The sequence below is a fragment of the Xenia sp. Carnegie-2017 genome, unplaced genomic scaffold (genome assembly GCF_021976095.1).
Source record: "Xenia sp. Carnegie-2017 unplaced genomic scaffold, XeniaSp_v1 HiC_scaffold_25, whole genome shotgun sequence".
NCBI classification, from domain to species: Eukaryota; Metazoa; Cnidaria; class Anthozoa; order Malacalcyonacea; family Xeniidae; genus Xenia; species Xenia sp. Carnegie-2017.
The window spans coordinates 780492-802652 of record NW_025813488.1 but is presented as its reverse complement, the minus strand read 5'-3'; the positions used below and the strand labels follow the sequence as shown (position 1 = coordinate 802652).

Here is a 22161-nt window from a genome sequence, read left to right as displayed (position 1 = left end):
TTGAAAATTTTTTTAAATAACAGCTTTTAAAAATTTAGTAAAAGTACATTTGAAGTAAAGGTGGTTCATGTTGAAAAAATTTACTGATTGTATTTGAGTGCAAGCAGGTCAAAGCATTTCTAAGCAATGAAGCCACTATATACATTTTTCCAACACAACTAAGGCTGATTTTTAGATCTTTTTAAAATCAAGAAACTTAAAATAGTTCATTATGTCTCCAAAAATCCACTCAACTGATATCTTTACAGCACTCAATGATTTGTTAAATTCTTGCATGTGGACTGCAAGTTGCCTGTTTGTTTATGGTGCTTGTAGGTGCATACGTAATGGGTAGGCTGGATCACCATACAAGCACATGGGTTTATCATTTTAAAAGGCATATAATTGTAGATCCTGCAGTAGCCCTGATGAGGCTAACATAGCAGAATCATGCCTTTTTCCTTCTATAAAACAAAAAAATTAAATGAAACTCAAAGTAAACATAAGGATATTAGTCAATGATGTGTTCACCAACTGGTCCAAACAAATGAGCTAATGGAAACCAAAAACGAGAAGTTTTTCGATGTTCCCACTCCAATTAAACTGAAAAATATGAAAGGTCAGAAAAAAGCATTAGTTGCCTAGCAACCAAAATTGTGACAAAGATTTTTTTATATTTTGTACTTATCGCAATGGAAGTGCGTTTTGAAATTATATTTTCGTGAAATTTTGTGTACGACTGTATATCAAACTATAGCATTCTATAAATCATGGCGAGCAGTCAGGAGGTTATTCTAAGTGGCCGCCGCACGGAATCTATTGATGCCCCAGCCATTGAGAAGTTGATAAATAAAGAAACGATAGAGTTGTTTGGACGGGTCGACATTGTCCGTGTAATGTAAGTTTGTTCTTCTTTCAATAAATGACTACATTCATTTTATTGTATTGTAGTTTTTATTCGTGCATGCTTCATCGAACTCTATAAAAGTGGCATTATTTTTTAATTTCATAGCGAGAAAGCCAATCTGGCAGTGACTTTAGTTAGCCAAGAAGATGAAGTTTTTGCAAATGCAGCATTCTTTGACTATCCCAATTTTAATGTTGACGAAGCTAACTGGGAAGATTTACTTCAGAAGACTGTTGATAAACTTTACCCAACTGTAAGTTTTCCCAGCTAATTGTATTATGTTCTTGGGTATCTCAACAGCTTTTATCTTCTACTTAGTTTCAGCAAACTTTTTTCCAAGAAGGCTGGGCATCCTTTCTCTTCCATTTTATCGGGATGGATAAATCATGGTTATTTTAGGGGAAAGGTGCTCTAGTTTGGATTAAATTTTGGTGCTACCTGTTGCCTCAGCATGTCAAATCTTTTTTGTTAAATTCCGTTAAAATCTTTTTATAAAGATTGTGAGATTTCAAAAGTGTGCTCTGTCAAGCATGAAGGACAATTTCCTGTGTTTGATGGTTTGTGATGTCAGTTAATTTGTAGGAAATTGGTGACACTTCTGTACCCGCTTCATCCTAGGCTAGAAGCACCTCTCCACATCCCTCCTCTCGAAACTCATTCCTGCATTTGACAGTGATGTTTGATTATTAAATACTGTAATATTTGCTTTCTCTACCAAGGAGACCTTTGGAAGAACTCAAGAGCAGATCAGTGCAAAACCCAATATCAGTGCAATGCTGAGACCTGAAGGTCAAGGTTTGCACCTGCTCGCTCGAGAGTTCTCACAAGCATCTTTGAGGTTTGCATAAACTAGTGGAATCACGAAAAAGGTCTTAGTGACATTTATAAAATCACAATGATGTGAAACAAACAAATTTGAAAAAATCATTTCAATTTTTCTTCTATAATAAATTCATGATTCATTTGCAAATTCTCTTGATTTAATTAATTGAGCTCAGATCAGTTTGCACAGGCTAATGCATGCATACACAGCTATAGACTCACACATTTTATTGTTTTATTATGTAATTATCTTTTCCATTCTCAAACATTCATGGCATTCTCTGCCAATGACAGGATGGCACTCATTAAGAATACTGTGAGTTCTTCACTGTCATACCATATCTGATTGTATATTGTCTGAAATGAAAACAGAAATTAAATTCAAACACACATATATAAAGCAATAAATCTGTTTGTCTTGGGCAATATATTTATAGGCATATGAAGTTGGAAGCAACGTCAATTAAAAGCATGTATTCCCATAGGCTGCCCAGAATTCTGTTTTAGACTTTTTATGCAATCGATTTAAATAGCAAATATATTCTTTCATTCATATGCAATGTTTGTCACGCGCTCTATCTCGCGTGAGTCCCACGTTTGTATGGTCTTACCATTAGCCTGACAAACACGAAGAACATCTGTAATTTCTTAAATTATTTACAACTCCATAGAAACACGAAAAATGTTTTCTATTTCTTAAATATTAAACATTACACTATATGTAACCCCAATTCCTTGCTGTTTTTTATGTTCCAGGCTCTTAACACCTTGTTTTTGAACTTTTTTGCATCCAAAGCTGACTATGTTTCTGGATGTGCATCGGAAATTCTCAGGTTGGGTAGCATAAATGTAATGAGAAATATGATAAACCTTGTAGTTGTGTACTAAATGTTTAATTTATAGAACCGTGTTCAATACAGCACCTTACATTGAATATATCTTCCTAGTTATTCCACCAGCTGACAAAAACAAAGGTATGGAAGCATTTTCATGATTAAAAATTTTGTGTCTTCCGTCTTCGTCGTTAAACTAAAATACATGGAACGCTACCTGTAACACAGAATAGATATCTTAACACATGGAACGCTACCTGTAACACAGAATAGATATCTTAACACATGGAACGCTACCTGTAACACAGAATAGATATCTTAACACATGGAACGCTACCTGTAACACAGAATAGATATCTTAACACATGGAACGCTACCTGTAACACAGAATAGATATCTTAACACATGGAATGCTACCTGTAACACAGAATAGATATCTTAATACATGGAACGCTACCTGTAACACAGAATAGATATCTTAACACATGGAACGCTACCTGTAACACAGAATAGATATATTAACACATGGAACGCTACCTGTAACACAGAATAGATATCTTAACACATGGAACGCTACCTGTAACACAGAATAGATATCTTAATACATGGAACGCTACCTGTAACACAGAATAGATATCTTAACACATGGAACGCTACCTGTAACACAGAATAGATATCTTAACACATGGAACGCTACCTGTAACACAGAATAGATATCTTAACACATGGAACCCTACCTGTAACACAGACTAGATATATTAACACATGGAACGCTACCTGTAACACAGAATAGAGATCTTAACAGAAGACCCACTCGTATCGGAACCTTTGATGTTCGGGTCCTCCTCTTTTCTGAAGCAAATTCTAACAAAGACACGCCTTCCAGCAAAATACTTCCGCTAGATCGAAATAGAAAATATAGTTTTTTTTACAAATATATCGTTTTGCAATACAAAAGCTTGGAACCTTATCGTCTTCCCAAGATAATAATTCTTTGTAAAAATTTCGGCAAAGTTTTGCTAATTATTAGTAAAATAACATTCTCGTGTAGTACTATTCCATATTGATTTTGTGAAAGTCTTTTGCTGGGAAGTCACGCATGCGTAGTGAAAAAATACGCCACGATTTTAATCAAGTGGGCCTTCTGTCAGATGTCTATTCTGTGCCTGTAATAGAAAAGTCTAGTAAATTTTTAAAGCCAAATTTTACACCCAGACACCCGAGATTACACCCAGACACGCGTGTGTAGTCAATCATATTTCACTCCGCGAGAGAGAATCTCGAAACACTACACGCACGCGTGTCTGGGTGTAAGATTTAGCTTCCTTTATTTGCTTCAGTTAGCGTTCCATGTATTTTAGTTCAATGGTCTTCGTTAACTCATATCATTTTAACTCACTGAACTGATTATAGCATTATAACTGGATGACTACTGCCCGCCAAAGTTTGAAGCCAGCAATTCATTTAGTCCCAGTCTTTCCACGCCCGGCCCAATAAAGTTCATTTACAACGATAAGCTAGAATGCGAGATATGATCCCCAACACGCGTGTCTGGGGTAGAATTCGGCCTCATACTAGTACAGGCATGTTTATATTAAGGTAGCCTTCCAGTTATATATTTAGTTTAATGTCTTAAGTAGCGTAGGCAGCCTATTTTTTATTTCTGGTATGTAAAATTTTCTTTGTTCACTCACTAACAATAAAAGATTTCTAAAGAAATAAATAATGAGAATTGAATGGAGCAAAATGTTTCTTATAACCTGACAAAAAATTAAACGATGGCTACGCCATGGGCTTACTGTCCTCTATAACCAAACTTTATATAGTTATTGAAAAGAAGTCTTTAAGTTCGTAGTACATTATGTCTTGCATGTTTCAGGAAAGTAAAGGGATGTGGAGACAACGACTCCTTGGTTCTTGATTTTTTTAAATTTGTATGTATATAGACAAAAATAAAATTAAGTAAATGGTTTGAACCCGGGAGTATCGTTACATGTTTGTAAATGTATATCGTCCAGGTTGGTATAGTCCTGAGTAGGACTGTTTTTGTTGCTGTTAACTGACATTTAGACAACCTTAGCGGTAGTCATCTTCAGATCATTTAACAGAAGAGTTTCTTCCCTCAAACATCTCATTTTCTGCTCACTCAGATAAAGTGGCAGGTTGTCTTCAGTTTTTCTTCTTACTCTTTTTGATGTAATATCTGCTGCAATTTTCGAAAGATCCGTGCAATTTCACTACAGGAAAAAGTTGGAATAAACTAAAATTTCGGCATCGATTTTTGCAATCCTTCTTGTATGAATTATATTTAGACAAATATTCCAGTGAAAGACTTTTCAGGTAGAAAAACCATTGTATTTAATTTTGTATGAGAATTTACATCTTTTCCAAATTAAATGCAGAAAGTACTTGATGCTTAGTTTTGAACTGTATATATCAACTTGAAACGTACTGTCTTCTGTTTCTTTTTTCTCAGATGGAAGTACTGTCTTCTGTTTCTTTTTTCTGCTACTTCATTCGTTGAAGTGTTGTACACTCATATATTATAGTGTAATTTGTTTTATAGAACGAGTATTGCTGAGTCTGTTTCATGAAGTTCATTTTAACGATGATGTGAAGAAAGGGCGACCTATTGGCGAATTTCATGTTGCGAAACGTTTTGAACACGCTCCAAAATTACACATGAGACCAGCTAGGTAATACAACTAAATCAGGGGCTGATTTTTTGTTGTGTAAATTTCTGGTTACGAACCCTGAGTGCGAACCCCCACCCCATAAAAAATTCTTTGATGGTATTACGCTCTGTAGACGAATAATATAACAATATTATAGGCTAGGAAAATGTATAGTAAGACTATGTAAAAGTAGACTTCCTTGTTTCAAAGGTAATTACATATTTTATGCTACCATCATTTGCAATTGAGCATTACCATGTGCGTTTTCATTGAAACATTACAATCAAAATAAATTAGTTAACGGCATTCATTAACAAAAAAACCCAATTTTTTCATAAAGCTCATAACACTTTCATTACGGTTCACTCATGTGTAAGCTTGAAATCTACAGTGGCCCCGGGCTCTTGCAAATTTGCGGCCTTGATAACTATACACCCCCCTTTGAAACTCTGCACCCTTCCTGTCAAATGAGTATTGACCCTGAACTGAATACGAAAAAATTCATTTGTTGATAAAGGGACTGATCGATTTATTGAGTATGAAATATTTATTAAGGGGAAGGTGCGTTTTTGTTTCATTGTGACGTCAAGGGAGCCATGCTTGTAGATTACTTCTAATGTCTGATTATGAACAGATGATGAAAGTAATATTAACTAATTCTTTTTACTCTACGGATTTTTTAAGAAAATGATGGACAGTGTAAATACTCCATTGATCGATATACCTATTTTTTGTCTAGGGAGCTTACTCATGTATAATATCGATTGTTTATCAATGAAATTGAATCGTGTCAGTCGTGTGTAGAGTTGTAGATTATATACGTGAACAAAACTTACTTAGCTAATATACTTTACATTAGTGTCGAAGATCACGATGATTTGATGCCAATATTCGATGAACAAAGTGAAACTTTAATAAATTCTTACGGTAAGTAAACACGTGCTTACATCTTTTCTTACTTGTTACGTCATCAGAGCAAAACGTCTAGGTCTTATATTTCTTTTTGCTCCAGTTTTTTAGCGATAAACTAGCTATTTAAAGCCGATATTGGAGACAACAGGAGATATAACTTTCAACACGAATGTCTTGATAGATATATTATATAGTTTATTTCGCTTTATGTTGTCTCATTTCTGAAATCTCGTTTTTCTTTTTCATAAATCTTTCTCTGTATTTTCCACGCGTTTTTTTTTCTATTTTTAATAAGATATCTTGACGACAACTTCAGTAATGGTTATTGTTTTTGAAATAAGGTTTTAGCGCATTATCCGCTCTCTGAAAGCTTGCTCTTACACACTGACTGAATGCAACAAAGAAGTTGCTGCATTCCCACTAGTTATTGGCAATCTCATTTGTCCATCAACGAGGGAGAACTTTCTCGTTTCATGACCTGTTTTTCAATACTTTGTCTTTTTTGTTTTCTTTTTTTTCTTCTTTTTCTTTTTCTTCTTCTTCTTCTTCTGCCTTTATAAAAACCACTTGCCGAAACTGCATTTCACTCTTAATTTCTTAATTTTCAGGTGATTTTTTTCTGAATGATCTCATTGAAGCTGAAGATGAAGATAATAAATGTCTTGTCGCTGACGTAAGAATAATGACATTTTATATTTCTTAGCATGGCATCGGTTATTTATTTTTGAATGGCATACGACTCGAAAATTGTGCTATTTATATTATATTTTCATTTAACATAACTTTGGAGATGACATTGTATCCTCTAAACAGTTTCTTTATATCACTTTTCATGTAATGTGATGTAAACGCCACAATGCATGATGAGAATTTGAAATAGCAGGTACATTTGTTTACATGTTACTTCAACCCAGCAGAGTTCCCTTCATTGTGAAAAGTTAATGTATAAACAATTGCCTGATCATTTAAAACAATAGTTGCTTTGAAACTAAAGGGTCTCGAAATTTTGCAGCAACTCATTATGCAAAATGACATCAAAAGTTGTGTGAATCAGACATTAAAAAAACTTCAATATCTTGAGAATGAAAAGAGATATGAATAAACTGTTTTAGAAAATGTACTGCCATTTTAAATAGTAAAACTTTTGAATCAAATAAACTTTTATTGTACGAAATATTTTTATCAAACTTAACTATTTAAGTGTAAAGTGGGGCATTCATGGGCCATCTTCGGGATTGGGAAGCAGATGGCTGCCTAGTCGGTCGTGTTTTCGTGTTGGGCTCATTAAGTCTCATCCTTAAATATTTATAGGTAAATAATGTCGCTGTTGGCTTCATGAGCATAAGTACCAACGTGAATGTACAGTTTTTAACGGAATATTTTCATCTTGCACCGTTCAATGATCTCAAAGCAGTTGACTTAGGTGATGTCTACTATATGGCTTCTATAACAGTTTTCTTTGTAAAGATACAAGTATCTCTTTTTTTCAATCAATAGATTGGCCAAGTGTGTTTTGTATTGAGCTGTTTTGTATTGATGAGAAGTACGAGGCAAGGTTTGAAAAATTCATACTTGATTTTAGTCTGTAATCACCACTAAATTGTATGCGTGTGAACATAAATATGTGAAAGACCACTGCAGTGTAACCAGTCTTTATGAAAGGAAATTACTAGGCCAAGCTCGAAAAATTACCAAAATCAACTAAAAATTACCAAATGATAGACATAAGGCACGGGAAGTAACCTTCCATCGGAGTGGGCCGTTTTAAAGTCGTTCCCAGCCTTTTGACACTGACTGTGAATATAAGACAATAGGGGGTAAAAAAGTTATTAATTTTTGAAAAATACGTATATAATGAACGCTCCATTTAAACTTGAGAGCAAGAATTCCAATGACATCACTATCTGCTATAAACCAAAAATGGTCTGTGTCTAGAAGACGCCCCCTCCTCCAACCCACCTACTATAATATTGTCATTATTATAGTGGGTTTTCCATATTGCTCAAAACGAAACTCATATTAGTTTTGTTTTAATTTGCTCATTATAAAGTAATAGAGATGACATAAACCGTAAATGCCTCTCTAATACACACCTCGTGTTTATGAACGCCTTCCCTAAAACTGCTAAACTTTTATAAACGTCCTGTCAGTGATCCAGTCCAACCCAATATTGAGATAATCTTTGCTATCTTTGATTGTGCTTACACAACTTTAAAATGGCCCTTCTGCGCTTTCATACTAAAACATTTTGTGACTATTATTTATACAAGGCAAGACTGCTAAAGCTTGCCACTTTTACCCATTAAAACCTTAACACTAAAACTTCAAAGTCGTCAACGTTAAAAATTTACGAAAGCTTAAAAGTAAATCTCATTCTCAAAAGTCAAAAATTACTGAAATATTAAAACTTCTAAAATTACTAAATTAATTACTAAAATTTTAAATTACCAAAACATACCAAAAAATAGCCAAAAATAACTGAAAGTAATTTAAATTACCAAGTCTCGTCACACGAACTTGCCACGTCGAACTAACCATAACTGGAAGGCTACTTTCCGCCAAAATTTAAAGCCAGCAATTAAACTAGTCCCAATATTTCCATGCAAGGCTTCCAGTTACATATTCAGCTCATTGTCTTGCTATCATTATGGAATGACAAAATTGCTGTTTGTATACTCTAATGCTAGTTGTATACACCATTTTGAAGCAGGTTATTATATATTTATAAGTGAGTTTTTAGGTTATTACCAAATCCTATGTTGTAAAACTCTTCATGGCAATTTTGGCTACTGAATGTTATGTACATTGTGGTTCATTTTCTGAAACAATATCATGTAACTTCTAAAAACTAGGAAAAACCAAGGTTTATTTTTGGCATCAAAGATGGGCGGCCCCGTTGTTAGCGTTCCAGTTAATATTACATTTCAATGAATCTCATCATTTTTTCTTTCTCTTGCTGATCAAGCAAACTATTTTCGCATAACTTCCATGATGCCAAGGGGGGTGCCAGTTTCCCGTCGAAATACTACTTTACCTAATAATTAAGCATAAGCCATTGTCATTAGTGTTTTATGAAGCATTATGTCATGCTACGGCAATAAGTATTTATGAAAGTCTTATTCCATCTCCTCCACAACACTATCTTGGATCTGTCCGTAGATAGAGATGGTTAGCTTCTGTACAACCGCTGCGTCTGATTGATTGCCAAGTTAGAGACTCTACTTACCGTGCTAACTTTGATTGAAATTGGTGACAGTTGTTTACTGGAATACCCGCTGACTCTAAGTGACTGCAGTGATTAAGATTGTTTGCTCATATAGCCTGTAAATTTCGCTGATTGCAGTGATTGAGATTTTTCACTTAAAAATAGATTGAGACTTTTCACTTTCATATAGAGATTTACTTAAATTCTGTTTACCAGGTCCATGGATTTTCTTCCTGCCGCATTCAAGCTCTTTCCTGTAAGTATGTATTTTTTATTGTATTTTCTTCATGGAAAAATTTTTGTCATGATACATCCAAAAAAAAAACCCACGTAATATGAGGAAAGTCCAGTGAACTCTAATACAACTGGAAGGCTGACTCTGTATGCAAACATGCCTTGACTTGCCTGAAGCCAATTTGAAGCTGATTTGTCGCTTCGCGTGTATCTCGCCTGGACTGTTTTATTTCCTGAAGGAATGGCTTGCAATAACCGCTTGCTTGCAAGTGGAAAGCAATTCTAAAATTTTTTTTTCAATGCCTTGGGTAAAATTGGGTTATCAATGCGTTAAGATACATTTTTAACGTACCAAGACATGTTTTTTATATGTATTGCTATGTTACATAAAATATAAAGTGATCATTTGCTTTGAAATATGAATTTGTCATTTAAAGTGAAAACCAATCACATTGTCGAATATCACTTACTGACAAAACACAACTTTTACTAGAACTCGGCAAAATGCATTACTTACAGCATTAACTATAGACAACGGCTTACGTTAGTCTTACGTTAGTCTTACGTTTGTCTTACGTTAGTCTTACGTTAGTCTTACGTTAGTCTTACGTTAGTCTTACGTTAGTCTTACGTTTGTCTTACGTTAGTCTTACGTTAGTCTTACGTTAGTCTTACGTTAGTCTTACGTTAGTCTTACGTTTGTCTTACGTTAGTCTTACGTTAGTCTTACGTTAGTCTTACGTTAGTCTTACGTTAGTCTTACGTTTGTCTTACGTTAGTCTTACGTTAGTCTTACGTTTGTCTTACGTTAGTCTTACGTTAGTCTTACGTTAGTCTTATGTTAGTCTTACGTTAGTCTTACGTTTGTCTTACGTTAGTCTTACGTTAGTCTTACGTTAGTCTTACGTTAGTCTTACGTTAGTCTTACGTTAGTTTTACGTTAGTCTTGTTCCGGATTCAAAACTTTATGCGTCCGCACGTATGCGAATTTGATGCGTTTTTGTGCGTCCACACGTAGCTATGAAAACAATACAAGTACCCAATTATAGCTTACAGAGCATGCGCTTTTACGAATAATGAACAGGTAATTTTTTTGACTAGTTGCCCTAAGAAGGAATAAAACACATGTGATTGTTTATATTTGTCGATAAAACGTCAATATGTGCGACAATTACTACTGCTTCGGCGTCATCAAAGAAAAAAAAAGTAGGAATGAAGCTTTAGTGTGGACAGATGATGAAATGACAAAGAGACTCGATTCATTCGAAAACTTTCCCTCCACTCTTCTGGAACAACTGTTTGACTTAAAAAATCTATCCCAACAAACGCTTGTGCGTCGAAGTCTAACACAAAATCTTCAAGGTTGTGCTTGGAGTATTTTAGTTCGTCGTATCAAGGACACATTTCTGACAATTGGCATTGAAAGTATCCATATCAAAAGTGCTCGCTCTCTTTCCTTAATCTCCTGACGCCACAATGCTTGAAAATAGCGCAGTTAAAATCGACAGAATCACTTGCTTTTGAGGTTAAGAATAGTGATGCTTGTGTAGATATTATATTTGATCGATTTACGTCAGCGTTCTTAAATCATTCCGATTACAGTTCGTCCACACACGTCTGGATTCGATGCGTTTTCAAAAGTTTGCGGCTACTTATGCGTTTTTGCTTGACATGTGTGGACGATAAGCTTAACCGCAACAAAATGTTTGCGAATACAATCGAATCAGGACACGTATGGACGGGGCCCTTAGAACAAAACCAACTGAACAGACCATAACAATTACCAGCACCTTACAAATTACTTATTCATAATACAAACAAATGAACAACTAAAACACATTACTTTAGAATAATTCACGATGACAATACACAATTGACACTCACACATTTCCTGTACATACAATACGATGAGGTAAGAACCAGATAACGAATACGGCTAACCTGACGTTTACTCCTCATTTGACTCTGAAGATGACTACCGCTAAGGATGTCGAAACGTCAGTCAACATTAACATCAACATTCCTTCTCAGGTACTAACCTGGACGATCTACATCCACAAACAATTTGTCATTTATCGTCGAAAACCCGAAATTTTAAGATAAAACTGATAGCAGGTAGTTTGTATCTTTAAATGCTGTGCAAAATACACACGATCCACTGAATATAACATATTTCATAACAATTTAATTGCTTTTAAAGTTAAAATTGCGTTTTAAGAATTTTGCATGTTCGTTTTGTAATGTATGAATGTGTTGATCTGAGATTTGAATTCAATTGTTGAACAAATGTTGGTTTCTGTCATGACTTCTTTCACTTCTGAAAAACTGGTGGACTATTCAAATGCATCTAAATTTATGTTGCATTTTATCAACAAGTTCATGCTTATAAATAAATAGCTACCTGGAGTACCGCATGACAAATAATGCTATAATGACCGATCGTGACTAAGACACCACACGAGTACATACGAGTATATACGAGTACATACGAGTGACATACGAGTACATACAAGCACATACGACTGACATGCGAGTACATACGACTGACATAAGAATACATACGAGTGACATACGACTATATACTGGTCACAAATGAGAAGTGGCACAATTTCTTCAATAATTCATTGATATTTACATTCACTTTTGCTTGTATTTGTCTGGACTCTGGGGCGACTATTTGATGGATTTAAATGCTGAAAAGGTATTTTATTTGCATACTACATTCATTTGAATGTTTCAGTTGAATTTAGTGTCTGTTGTGCACAATGTCTTAGTCTTTTAAACGGTTTAAATGTATCAACAACGGTAGTATTGCGCTTGGGAAAGCCAATTTTGCTTGTGAAACAGAAAATTTACCGAAAAAGTGCGTTTTTGCCATGGCAGCTTCTTTTTTAAGGATTCAAATCATCTTATCTGGGTAGACCAATGTACTCTACATTCTTGAAAAAAAAAAACAACGAGGGGTGTATGTTTTGTATTCAAGTTATGGGGAATATTTTAACGTGTCAAAGCAAAGTTCGCTTTTGCTCCTTCTAAAAAGCTGCCTTACCATGTACAGATGTCTTTAAAACTTGTTTTATAAAGCCCAAACACTGTTTAAGATTTCTAGCCATTAATATTGCTCAAAGAGAACTGTTTTGTACAAAAATTCCGGCAATTTCAAAGGGATGCATTTTACCTCCCTACCTTCAATGGCGGCGATCATTTTGGGTTCATAGATTGCGGCGAAGCAAACGTTTCAGTTATAATAGAGTTCACTGGATACGTCCCAGATCAAATACTAAGGTGAATGGTCAAATACTGACGTAATAGTTCTTAAAAGAACTGCTTAAGCCAGAACACTAGACTAGCAATTCTAAAAGAACTGTTTTTAAAGATAAAAGACATTATGCATTTCAGCAGACTACTCCTCAGGTGTCAAAGTCTGCTAAGACTTATGCGATATTTATAATATTACCAAAAGTCAACGTCATCTCTACTTTGAGAGATGACGCTTAAAACAGAGATAAATGAAACACGTAATCTTTTTGACTTATGATAGTATTATAAATATCACATGAATCTGAAGCTCTCATTTAGCAGACTTTGACACCTGAGGAGTAGTCAGCCGAAATGCATAATGTCTTTTAGTTTTAAAAAAAATTCTTTTAGAATTGCTAGTTTAGTGTTCTGGCTTAAACAGTTCTTTTAAGAACTATTACGTTAATACTTGACCATTCACCATGGTATTTACTTTTTTAAAGACAATTTTAAACATATTGTGTCATCTATTTTCAATCAACACAATTTTGCACTGTATATTTGATACAAAAAAAATTCCTCCTCCCCACATTTTTATTGTCCTTTCGATGCCCTGAAATTCCCTAATTTGGCTTATGTTTGCTTTAAAGTACGTAATAACGTAATATGGCGTCTATGTCGCCAGACACATCGCTGTGCATGTGTACACGTACCTTTATTTGGTTGACTGTTGCCTTAATTTTCTAAACATTCAAATTTTTTTTTAGGACAAAGATTACTGCGTGATCACGATGCCTCATATTGTAAATGAATTTCCACTGATTCAGGAATTTACGGTAATGTAAATGATTTCGTAATTATCCTGCGTACTTTTGTAACTTATTGAATAAATTTTTTTTCTAGCGAATTTCTCCCAAAGTTCGTGCAACAATATCACAAGAGCTCTATGTCTTCCATCGCTGGGGATTAAATCGGTATTTACAATTGGAGTTATTTAAGGTGGTAAAATAGAGACTTTGTCGTGCCGGTTGACAAATCTAAAAATTGTTTTGAAAATAAAAATGACCAAAATTACCTTTTAGTTCTAAAATCAACTGTTTTACAACTAAAATACGAGATAAAGTTAGAAAAGTTATTGGTTAACTTTTGCCAGCAGAGAACGGTGTTAGTTAAATTTTCTTGGCAGAACGGGGTTAGTTGGGGTCTTGGGAACAGGTGTGTTGAGTTCACTGGAAAGATGTCATTCCAGGTGTCTCAATTTCCCTGGAAGATGTCATTCCAGGTGTCTCAATTTCCCTGGAAGATGTCATTCCAGGTGTCTCGAGTTCACTGGGAAGATGTCATTCCAGGTGTCTCGAGCTCACTGGGAAGATGTCATTCCAGGTGTCTCGAGCTCACTGGGAAGATGTCATTCCAGGTGTCTTAAGTTCACTGGGAGGATGTCATTCCAGGTGTCTCGAGTTCACTGAGAAGATGTCATTCCAGATGTCTCAAATTCACTCGGAGGATGTCATTCCAGGTGTCTTGAGTTCACTGAGAAGATGTCATTCCAGGTGTCTCAAATTCACTCGGAGGATGTCATTCCAGGTGTCTTGAGTTCACTGAGAAGATGTCATTCCAGATGTCTCAAATTCACTCGGAGGATGTCATTCCAGGTGTCTTGAGTTCACTGGGGAAGATATCATTTCAGACGTCTGAGTTCATTGGGAAGGATATCATTCTAGATGTTTTGAGTTCTCTTGGGAAGATGTCTTTCCAGATGTCTTCGTTTTAATTTTAATGCTGAGAGACCGAGTTTTGTTGTTTGTTTCTTTAATAGCTACTACCCTTTTTTTTTAGATCAATCAAAGTGAGACCAGCTGTGACAAATGATGTCATGGCAATTGAGAATCTAGTAGATGAACTGTCTGGCTCCTCCCTTCTTATGAGGTTACACCATTGAAATTTGATTTGAGAAGAATCTTGAAATTGAGTATTTTCGATCTTTTTTTATCGAATGTAGTATACCTTCAAACTTCATGTTTTTAAGATGCTGACCACTTTCAATATACTTTTTAATTGTTTTAGAGACGTGAAGCAGTACAATATATCTCACAGAGATGAGGTAGTAATTTTTTTTTCCTATAATGTTTGCACAACAAAAAGAAGAACAGTAAACTTTCAATAGAAGATTTGCAATCTATTTAACTTGCGGAAATCGAAATCTCTGGATAAAATTTTTCGTATTATTAAATTTTTAGTTTGTTTTTTTAACGTCTTTTCGTGGCACGCATTCTTCACTGGGCAGTAATATTCTTTCTAAGATTAGCTATAAAAGCTGTATGCAGTCTAATCCGACATCATTGTGTAAACGATCTCATTCTTCATAGGATGGGCAAGAACTTCAAGTTTTTGTAGCTGAATGCCTTGGGCTATTGATTGGAGTCACCGTAATTCGTCAAGAAGAGGTAAATATTGGAAGTCGCTTTGAGTTTGCAGTTGCTGTTATACGCACATTTGTTTCCAGGCAGAAAATAATTGAAATTTTAGTCGACTTTTACACACAGCTTAACGTCACTTTATTTCTCGTTAGAATTCTGACACGTGTTCTTGCCTAACGAGCTTAAAAAGCCCTTATTAACCAAGCTCGAGGTCTTTAAGGAAAAATATCGGACCGAATTTTTTTTGTTCAGACTGAGCCCGTAGGATGAGCTTTATACAAAACGACAGAAGTCCGATTATTTTGCAGTAAAGACCATAAAGGCGAGGTTAATGAAATGTTTATTATATGAAGCTTTCTTTCTTTTGTCGTGCTTGTTCTTTTGTGCAGGTTGGCTTTCACTTCTCTAGTTTTCGTCAATTAAAAATAAATTTTTTAAAATTGTTTCTTCTGCATAATTAAACCGTTTTCCGAGTAGCTATTTTTCCTTCGACTTGCATTCGTATATGGTTACTGTTTTTTTTTCGTTTTTCTGATTGCTTTACGAAGTTTGTTTACATTTAATTGCATAGTTACGCGTATTGGACCGTGCCAGAGGAAAATATAGGAGCTGTACAAATAATTATAAAATAAACACAATGAAACGCGTGCGCCGATTGGTCTAGAGCTGAGTTTGCATTTGCTAGTGCAAAGCACATCTGAGCTCAACCAATCAAATCAATCAAAACAATCAATCAGTGAAAGAGAGTTTGCAAATCGATCATGAATACATTTTAGAGGAAAAATTAAAATGTTTGTCTTTTTTGCATTATTGTTATTTGATAAATGAAATAAAAGATGTTTTTCGTGTTTGAACTGGCTTATGCAAACCTCGGAGACGTTTGTGACAACTCTCGAGCCCTTGCAAGCCTCGATCTTTGGTCTCGGGCTTGCACTGATCTGCTCTCGAGTTCTCCCAAAAGTCTCCTTGGTTTGCATAAGCATGTGCATACACAGTGAACATCTTATATTTCTTAAATAATAACTTCCGAAAAAATTAGTTCATGGCGTTGTTAATTTGTTTATTATGACATTGATTATAAGGTAATTAAAACTTTCATCAGAGCTCAATATAACATTCCTTTTTTTTCTTTTTCATCTTTTAATTTCCCTTGAGGAACTTGAGCTAAAAGTCATTCAAAAAACAAATTGATTATTCCGAGTCAAATTATGGACTCTGCTGCTCCACGCGCGTCTTATTTGTGAGAACTTTTTCCAAAAGGATACTTTTTTTATACCTCGTAGAAACTATTAGCTTTTTCCAAGTTGTGATTTAGCTATTCTGCAAAACCCTTGATATATCTTCAACAATTAAATCTTGTGAATTTAGAAGATTGAGTTCATACGAGCGCATTTCGCTATTGAAGATTTCATTTACTATAACTACCATCAACGCGAAGAACATGGTCGTCTTTTTCATTTTAAAATCAATCCTGTGTTTCAACATTACACTCGGCATTTCCTAAAGGTACCTCGCGTTTATTATTAAATTAAGTTTGTATTTGGTTGCTTTAAAAGGTAATGCTTCTCTTTCAGGAGACCCTGCGTCTTTCACGCAAGTCCTGTTTGTATTATTGTCTTTATCCTGAGAGCATAGGACCGGAAAGAACGGTAAGAAAGGTATTTTTCAAGTGATAAGTGAAGATCAAGTTAAATGTAGCTATTTGGATATATTCAGGGTACCAAGGAATACACCATGATTTCATGTCTCAGTCATCTTGTTCCTGTAAGGTAAGTGGTGTAGCTATGCTGGTTTCTATGTGTTATTAAAGTGTTAATGAATAGTCTAACGAAGGTTTGAACCCAGCAGGAATGAATCCTAACGTGAATACATGTAAGTAAAGTAGACAACATGCAGAATAGATTCCATTTGGAAAGGATGTTAGTGAAGATAGATGTTTGTTGGAGAGGACGTTAGTGGGGTTACATCTCAGTGGGGAAGGATGTTAGTGGGGGAGAGATCCCATTGGGAAAGGATGTTAGTGGGGATAGATCCCAATGCAAAAGATGTTAGTGGGGATAGATGTTAGTGGGGATAGATGTTAGTGGGAAAGGAAGCCGGTGGCGATGAATTCCAAGGAAAAGAATGTTTTTGTATTAGATGTATAAATAAAAAAGGGATTGAATTCCATTGGGAATAATCATGGAGGAGCATCAATCGTTGAGTGAGATAAGTCCCAATGCAGGTAGATCTCCATTTTATTTCTCATAATTTATATAGTTAGGATTTCGCTGGTTTGAGTCGAAAACTTCTGCCTGTATTCTCAAAGCATTATCACACTCAGTGGGTGGGTTTTCAAATTCAACTCATAACTATTCCAATGCAGCATTTCTATTTCCCTGATTGATTTATTTGAAGTATTTTACTTTTCTCTTTCATCGATGAAGAAATAAATTTACCATTCATGAAAAAATAAGTTTGCCACTGATGAAGAAATTAGTTTATCATAGATTGGTGGGAAAAGCGTCTGTGAGTTATTTTTTAGATTATTGGCGTCATTCTCGTTGTATACCAACAAAGCAGGAGTGGTTAACTTTTCCCTTAAATAGTATCCTCTGATCTTCTTGGAAAAGTTGATGAAGGTGCAAAAGCCTCCAACTCCAGTTTTGAAGTTGATTATAATCTTTTCAGAGGTCGGCGTCAAATCATCTATGATGAAGAAGTTCTTGGAAAGAATGCACCGTTTAAGAATGTTCTCATGAAACAGGTGCGATTAAAATATTTGATGTTTCTTATTTTCAACGTCGGTTCTCGAGATTTTTTTTCTTTTACGCAATTATTCACCTATTAGGAACCTTTTGCGATATACCATTTGAACAGAAAGTTAACTTTAGAGCCGAAGGTATATTCATTGAAACACAATTGTTTAGTTGTGATATCGAAGTAGTACGTTTGTAGTTTTTGTCTTTCTAGGTTATAATCAATGCGAGGATTGTTGTCGTTGGTGCATCGGATGTTGGACTTTCATTTCTGGAAAAATTTTGCTTCTGGTTTGTATCTTGGTGGAAATGTGTTGATTGTTGAAGGGCAATTCTCCGTCACGTGTGTGACATGTGCATTGCATGTAATTCTGAGGGCGGTAGCACGAAGGTCGAATAGCGCTATCCACTGGATAACAATTTTTTCATACGTTTAAAAACTTCATGAAAGGGAAAAATATATGATTTAAACTGAGCAATCACTGGAATGCAATATGGCTTCTAAGATATAAGTCTTTACAATTTTGAAATTTTTTCTATCCAATGGACATCGCCATCCAGGCAGGCTTCTTGCAACCGGCCCCTGAATGTCTGCAGCAGCGGGCAGCCTTTTACGATATCTTCCCTGCGGTCCAAAACTGATATTTTTTGCAATGTGTTTGTGTACAAAGTGAAATGCAAATTATCAAATGTGATTTGAATTTTAGAAAGCGATTCAAATTTTCATAGAGAAAGCAAAGTGTATTCAAAGGATAGTGAATTTTACCATTCAGACGAAGTGCAGTTTGTTGAAAACAATCCAATTTCAGTACGAACGAGCGGCACATCGGCCCTTTTAAAGCGCAAATTTTTTCATTATAAAAATATTGAAAAAAAACTTTATTTACCGTTTATGTCGATCCGTACTTTAATAATATGTTCACTCAGCCTCAAAAGCGTCCTTTGGCCTTGGACTACTTTCGAAACCTTTCGAAAAATTCTTTTCTGCACTAAAGTACGAGGTCTTATATTTTTTTCCCTCGCTTTTTTTTACGGGTTTGCTTTCACTTCTTTTAGCTTTCGTCAGTGAAAGCAAATCGTTTGAACTTGTGTCGTCAGGATGATTAAGCTCAGTTTCCGAGAATTTTTCGTTCGAGTCACAGTCCCATATGGTTTTTTGTTTCGTTTTTTTTATGTTTTGCTTTTTGCTTTAGAAAATTTGGTTACGTTTTGTCAATATTTTTTGTCAAGAAATACGCGTATTTATAGGACTGTAGTCCAACACGGAAAAATAATGGACCGGAAAAATGTTTCTGCACCAATCAAAGCCCACCATTTACAGGAAGTGACGCTAGCCATACAATAAAATCACATAAATAGTCTTAGCTAGCAAATAATATGTCATATTTTATATTTTAGTCCACATCTTCATTTCAAGAACATTTCGCTTATATCACCGGAAGGATTGCCAAGCGATATCGACAAATGCTCAGATGACATGCGTCCATCCAGGTTTGTATAATAAATCAGTGAGACATAGTGAAGCACAAAATCATGAATAATAATAAACTCCATTACCGTCCTTACACACTTTCAGGTGTCTCTACCCTATAAAAATCCATTACCGTCCTTACACACTTTCAGGGGCCTCTACCCTATAAAAATCCATTACCGTCCTTACACACTTTCAGGTGTCTCTACCCTATAAAAATCCATTACCGTCCTTACACGCTTTCAGGTGTCTCTACCCTATAAAATCCATTACCGTCCTTACACACTTTCAGGTGTCTCTACCCTATAAAATCCATTACCGTCCTTACACACTTTCAGGTGTCTCTACCCTACTAGAATCCATTACCCTCCTTACGCACTTTCAGGTGTCTTTACCCTAAAAAAATCCATTACCGTCCTTACACAATTTCAGGTGTCTCTACCCTACAAAAATCCATTATCGTCCTTTCACACTTTCAGGTTTCTTTACCCTATTAGAATCCATTACTGTTCTTACACATTTTCAGGTGTCTCTACCCTACTAGAATCCATTGCCGTCTTTTCACACTTTCAGGTGTCTCTACCCTACTAGAATCCATTACCGTCCTTACACACTTTCAGGTGTCTCTACCCTACAAAAATCCATTACTGTTCTTACACACTTTTAGGTGTCTCTACCCTACTAGAATCCATTACTGTCACACTTTCAGGTGTCTCTACCCTACAAAATCCATTACCGTCCCCACACTTTCAGGTGTCTCTACCCTACTAGAATCCATTGCCGTCCTTTCACACTTTCAGGTTTCTCTACCCTATTAGAATCCATTACCGTCCTTACACACTTTCAGGTGTCTCTACCCTACTAGAATCCATTACCCTCCTTACACACTTTCAGGTGTCTCTACCCTATTAGAATCCATTACTGTTCTTACACACTTTCAGGTGTCTCTACCCTACTAGAATCCATTGCCGTCCTTACACACTTTCAGGTGTCTCTACCCTATTAGAATCCATTACTGTTCTTACACACTTTCAGGTTTCTTTACCCTATTAGAATCCATTACTGTTCTTACACATTTTCAGGTGTCTCTACCCTACTAGAATCCATTGCCGTCCTTTCACACTTTCAGGTGTCTCTACCCTACTAGAATCCATTACCGTCCTTACACACTTTCAGGTGTCTCTACCCTACAAAATCCATTACCGTCCTTACACACTTTCAGGTGTCTCTACCCTACTAGAATCCATTATCGTCCTTTCACACTTTCAGGTTTCTCTACCCTATTAGAATCCATTACTGTTCTTACACACTTTCAGGTGTGTCTACCCTACTAGAATCCATTACCCTCCTTACACACTTTCAGGTGTCTCTACCCTAAAAAAGTCCATTACCGTCCTTACATACTTTTAGGTGTCTCTACCCCAAAAAAGTCCATTACCGTCCTCGCACACTTTTAGGTGTCTCTATTCTATTAGAATCCACTACCGTCGTTACACACTTTCAGGTGTCTCTTCTCTACTAAAATCTAAAATTGGTTACTGGCAAGCCGACAATTTCATGAAAAGTAATAAGCAACATACTCCGAATAAAAGGTGCATGTTTAAATCAATATTTGTGAAATAAACAAGACAATTTTCATTTTTACAGTTATATTTCGAATTTTTTACAAATTCATCATTAGACTATATTTAAGACTTTACTGTCGCTCTACTTTCATATGCGTTATTACATCGTTTCAACACAGTAATATGTCGACTTTATCATTACTACTCCAAAAGAATTGCTCTCTATCAAATGCTCACTTATCACCACCCCAGTTAGTAAATAAACTCAGTGATATTATTATGCTTGGGGTGTAGCTGTTGTTATGCAAGAGACAGTTACAGTAAGATGTCCCTAAAAACATGGGTGAACATCATTGAAGACCGTTTGGTCGCAATCGATCGAAAACAGAAGGTGATCAAGACATGTCGAGGACATGAAGTACCATATGACTACCTCGTGTTGTGTTGCGGTGAACAGTTTCAAAATGCTGTTCCAACAGACGCCGACGTCGACACGTTGGTCACTACAGCTGAGATTCCAATAAAATCAACTCGACATTTAACCAGGGCTAACGATATACCTTGCAATGTTTATACGATCAATTCACAGCGCGATGTTCTTAGTACAATACACTGGATCGAGACATCTTTTATCCCAGCACAAGGTACGCAAAAAATATAGCGTTCATACCATTCAACTGCCCAACTCCAGCTCATTGTGTAATTTCTTCATTTTGATAATACTGAGATTCCCCAACTAATATATATGATTTGCGATTGATTGAACATTCACAGCTAGTGCGGTATGAAAGTTTCAATAGAACATTCAAAAGAATACAAGACGTTTCCTATTAAAATTTGCTCATTTTTTTTCAAAAAAGAATTCTAAAGCAATCAGGCACTCTTCAACAAACGTAGTTCAACAAAATTTAAAGGTAAAAAAGCCTTGCAGCGCAAAATGCGCAGGGAAAAAATTGCTGAGGATGAAATCACCTATATTTTTTCCTGCCGTCTTGCGTGGAGCGAAATTGACGTCTTTGCGTTCTTTCATTGGCTGTCAGCGGTCAGCCATTGCGAAACGATTTTTCACACGGCCAAAACTATTTGAAAGTATCAGTATCTATATCATAATACAAGCCATTTCTTGTCTAAAACATGTCTAACCGTGGTAGCTTCATACA

The 22161-nt window shown here is 35.6% G+C and overlaps 1 protein-coding gene across 1 annotated transcript in view; it reads left to right on the top strand.

Annotated features, from left to right (window-relative positions):
* Nucleotides 1–674: 674 nt before the first annotated feature.
* Nucleotides 675–22161, top strand: part of LOC124453195 (cilia- and flagella-associated protein 61-like) — a 32656-nt gene continuing 11169 nt past the window's right edge. Inside the window, exons 1-23 of the mRNA XM_047003950.1 lie at nt 675–877; nt 992–1139; nt 2465–2541; nt 2612–2682; nt 5108–5237; nt 6076–6143; nt 6737–6801; nt 7440–7551; nt 7626–7683; nt 9550–9589; nt 13575–13643; nt 13711–13781; nt 14647–14736; nt 14875–14911; nt 15177–15254; nt 16596–16733; nt 16802–16876; nt 16944–16996; nt 17898–17973; nt 18058–18108; nt 18180–18256; nt 19364–19456; nt 21296–21645. Coding sequence (XP_046859906.1) covers nt 750–877; nt 992–1139; nt 2465–2541; nt 2612–2682; nt 5108–5237; nt 6076–6143; nt 6737–6801; nt 7440–7551; nt 7626–7683; nt 9550–9589; nt 13575–13643; nt 13711–13781; nt 14647–14736; nt 14875–14911; nt 15177–15254; nt 16596–16733; nt 16802–16876; nt 16944–16996; nt 17898–17973; nt 18058–18108; nt 18180–18256; nt 19364–19456; nt 21296–21645 — 2155 coding nt within the window. The 5' untranslated portion in view covers nt 675–749. The remainder of the gene's footprint in view (nt 878–991; nt 1140–2464; nt 2542–2611; nt 2683–5107; nt 5238–6075; nt 6144–6736; nt 6802–7439; nt 7552–7625; nt 7684–9549; nt 9590–13574; nt 13644–13710; nt 13782–14646; nt 14737–14874; nt 14912–15176; nt 15255–16595; nt 16734–16801; nt 16877–16943; nt 16997–17897; nt 17974–18057; nt 18109–18179; nt 18257–19363; nt 19457–21295; nt 21646–22161) is intronic.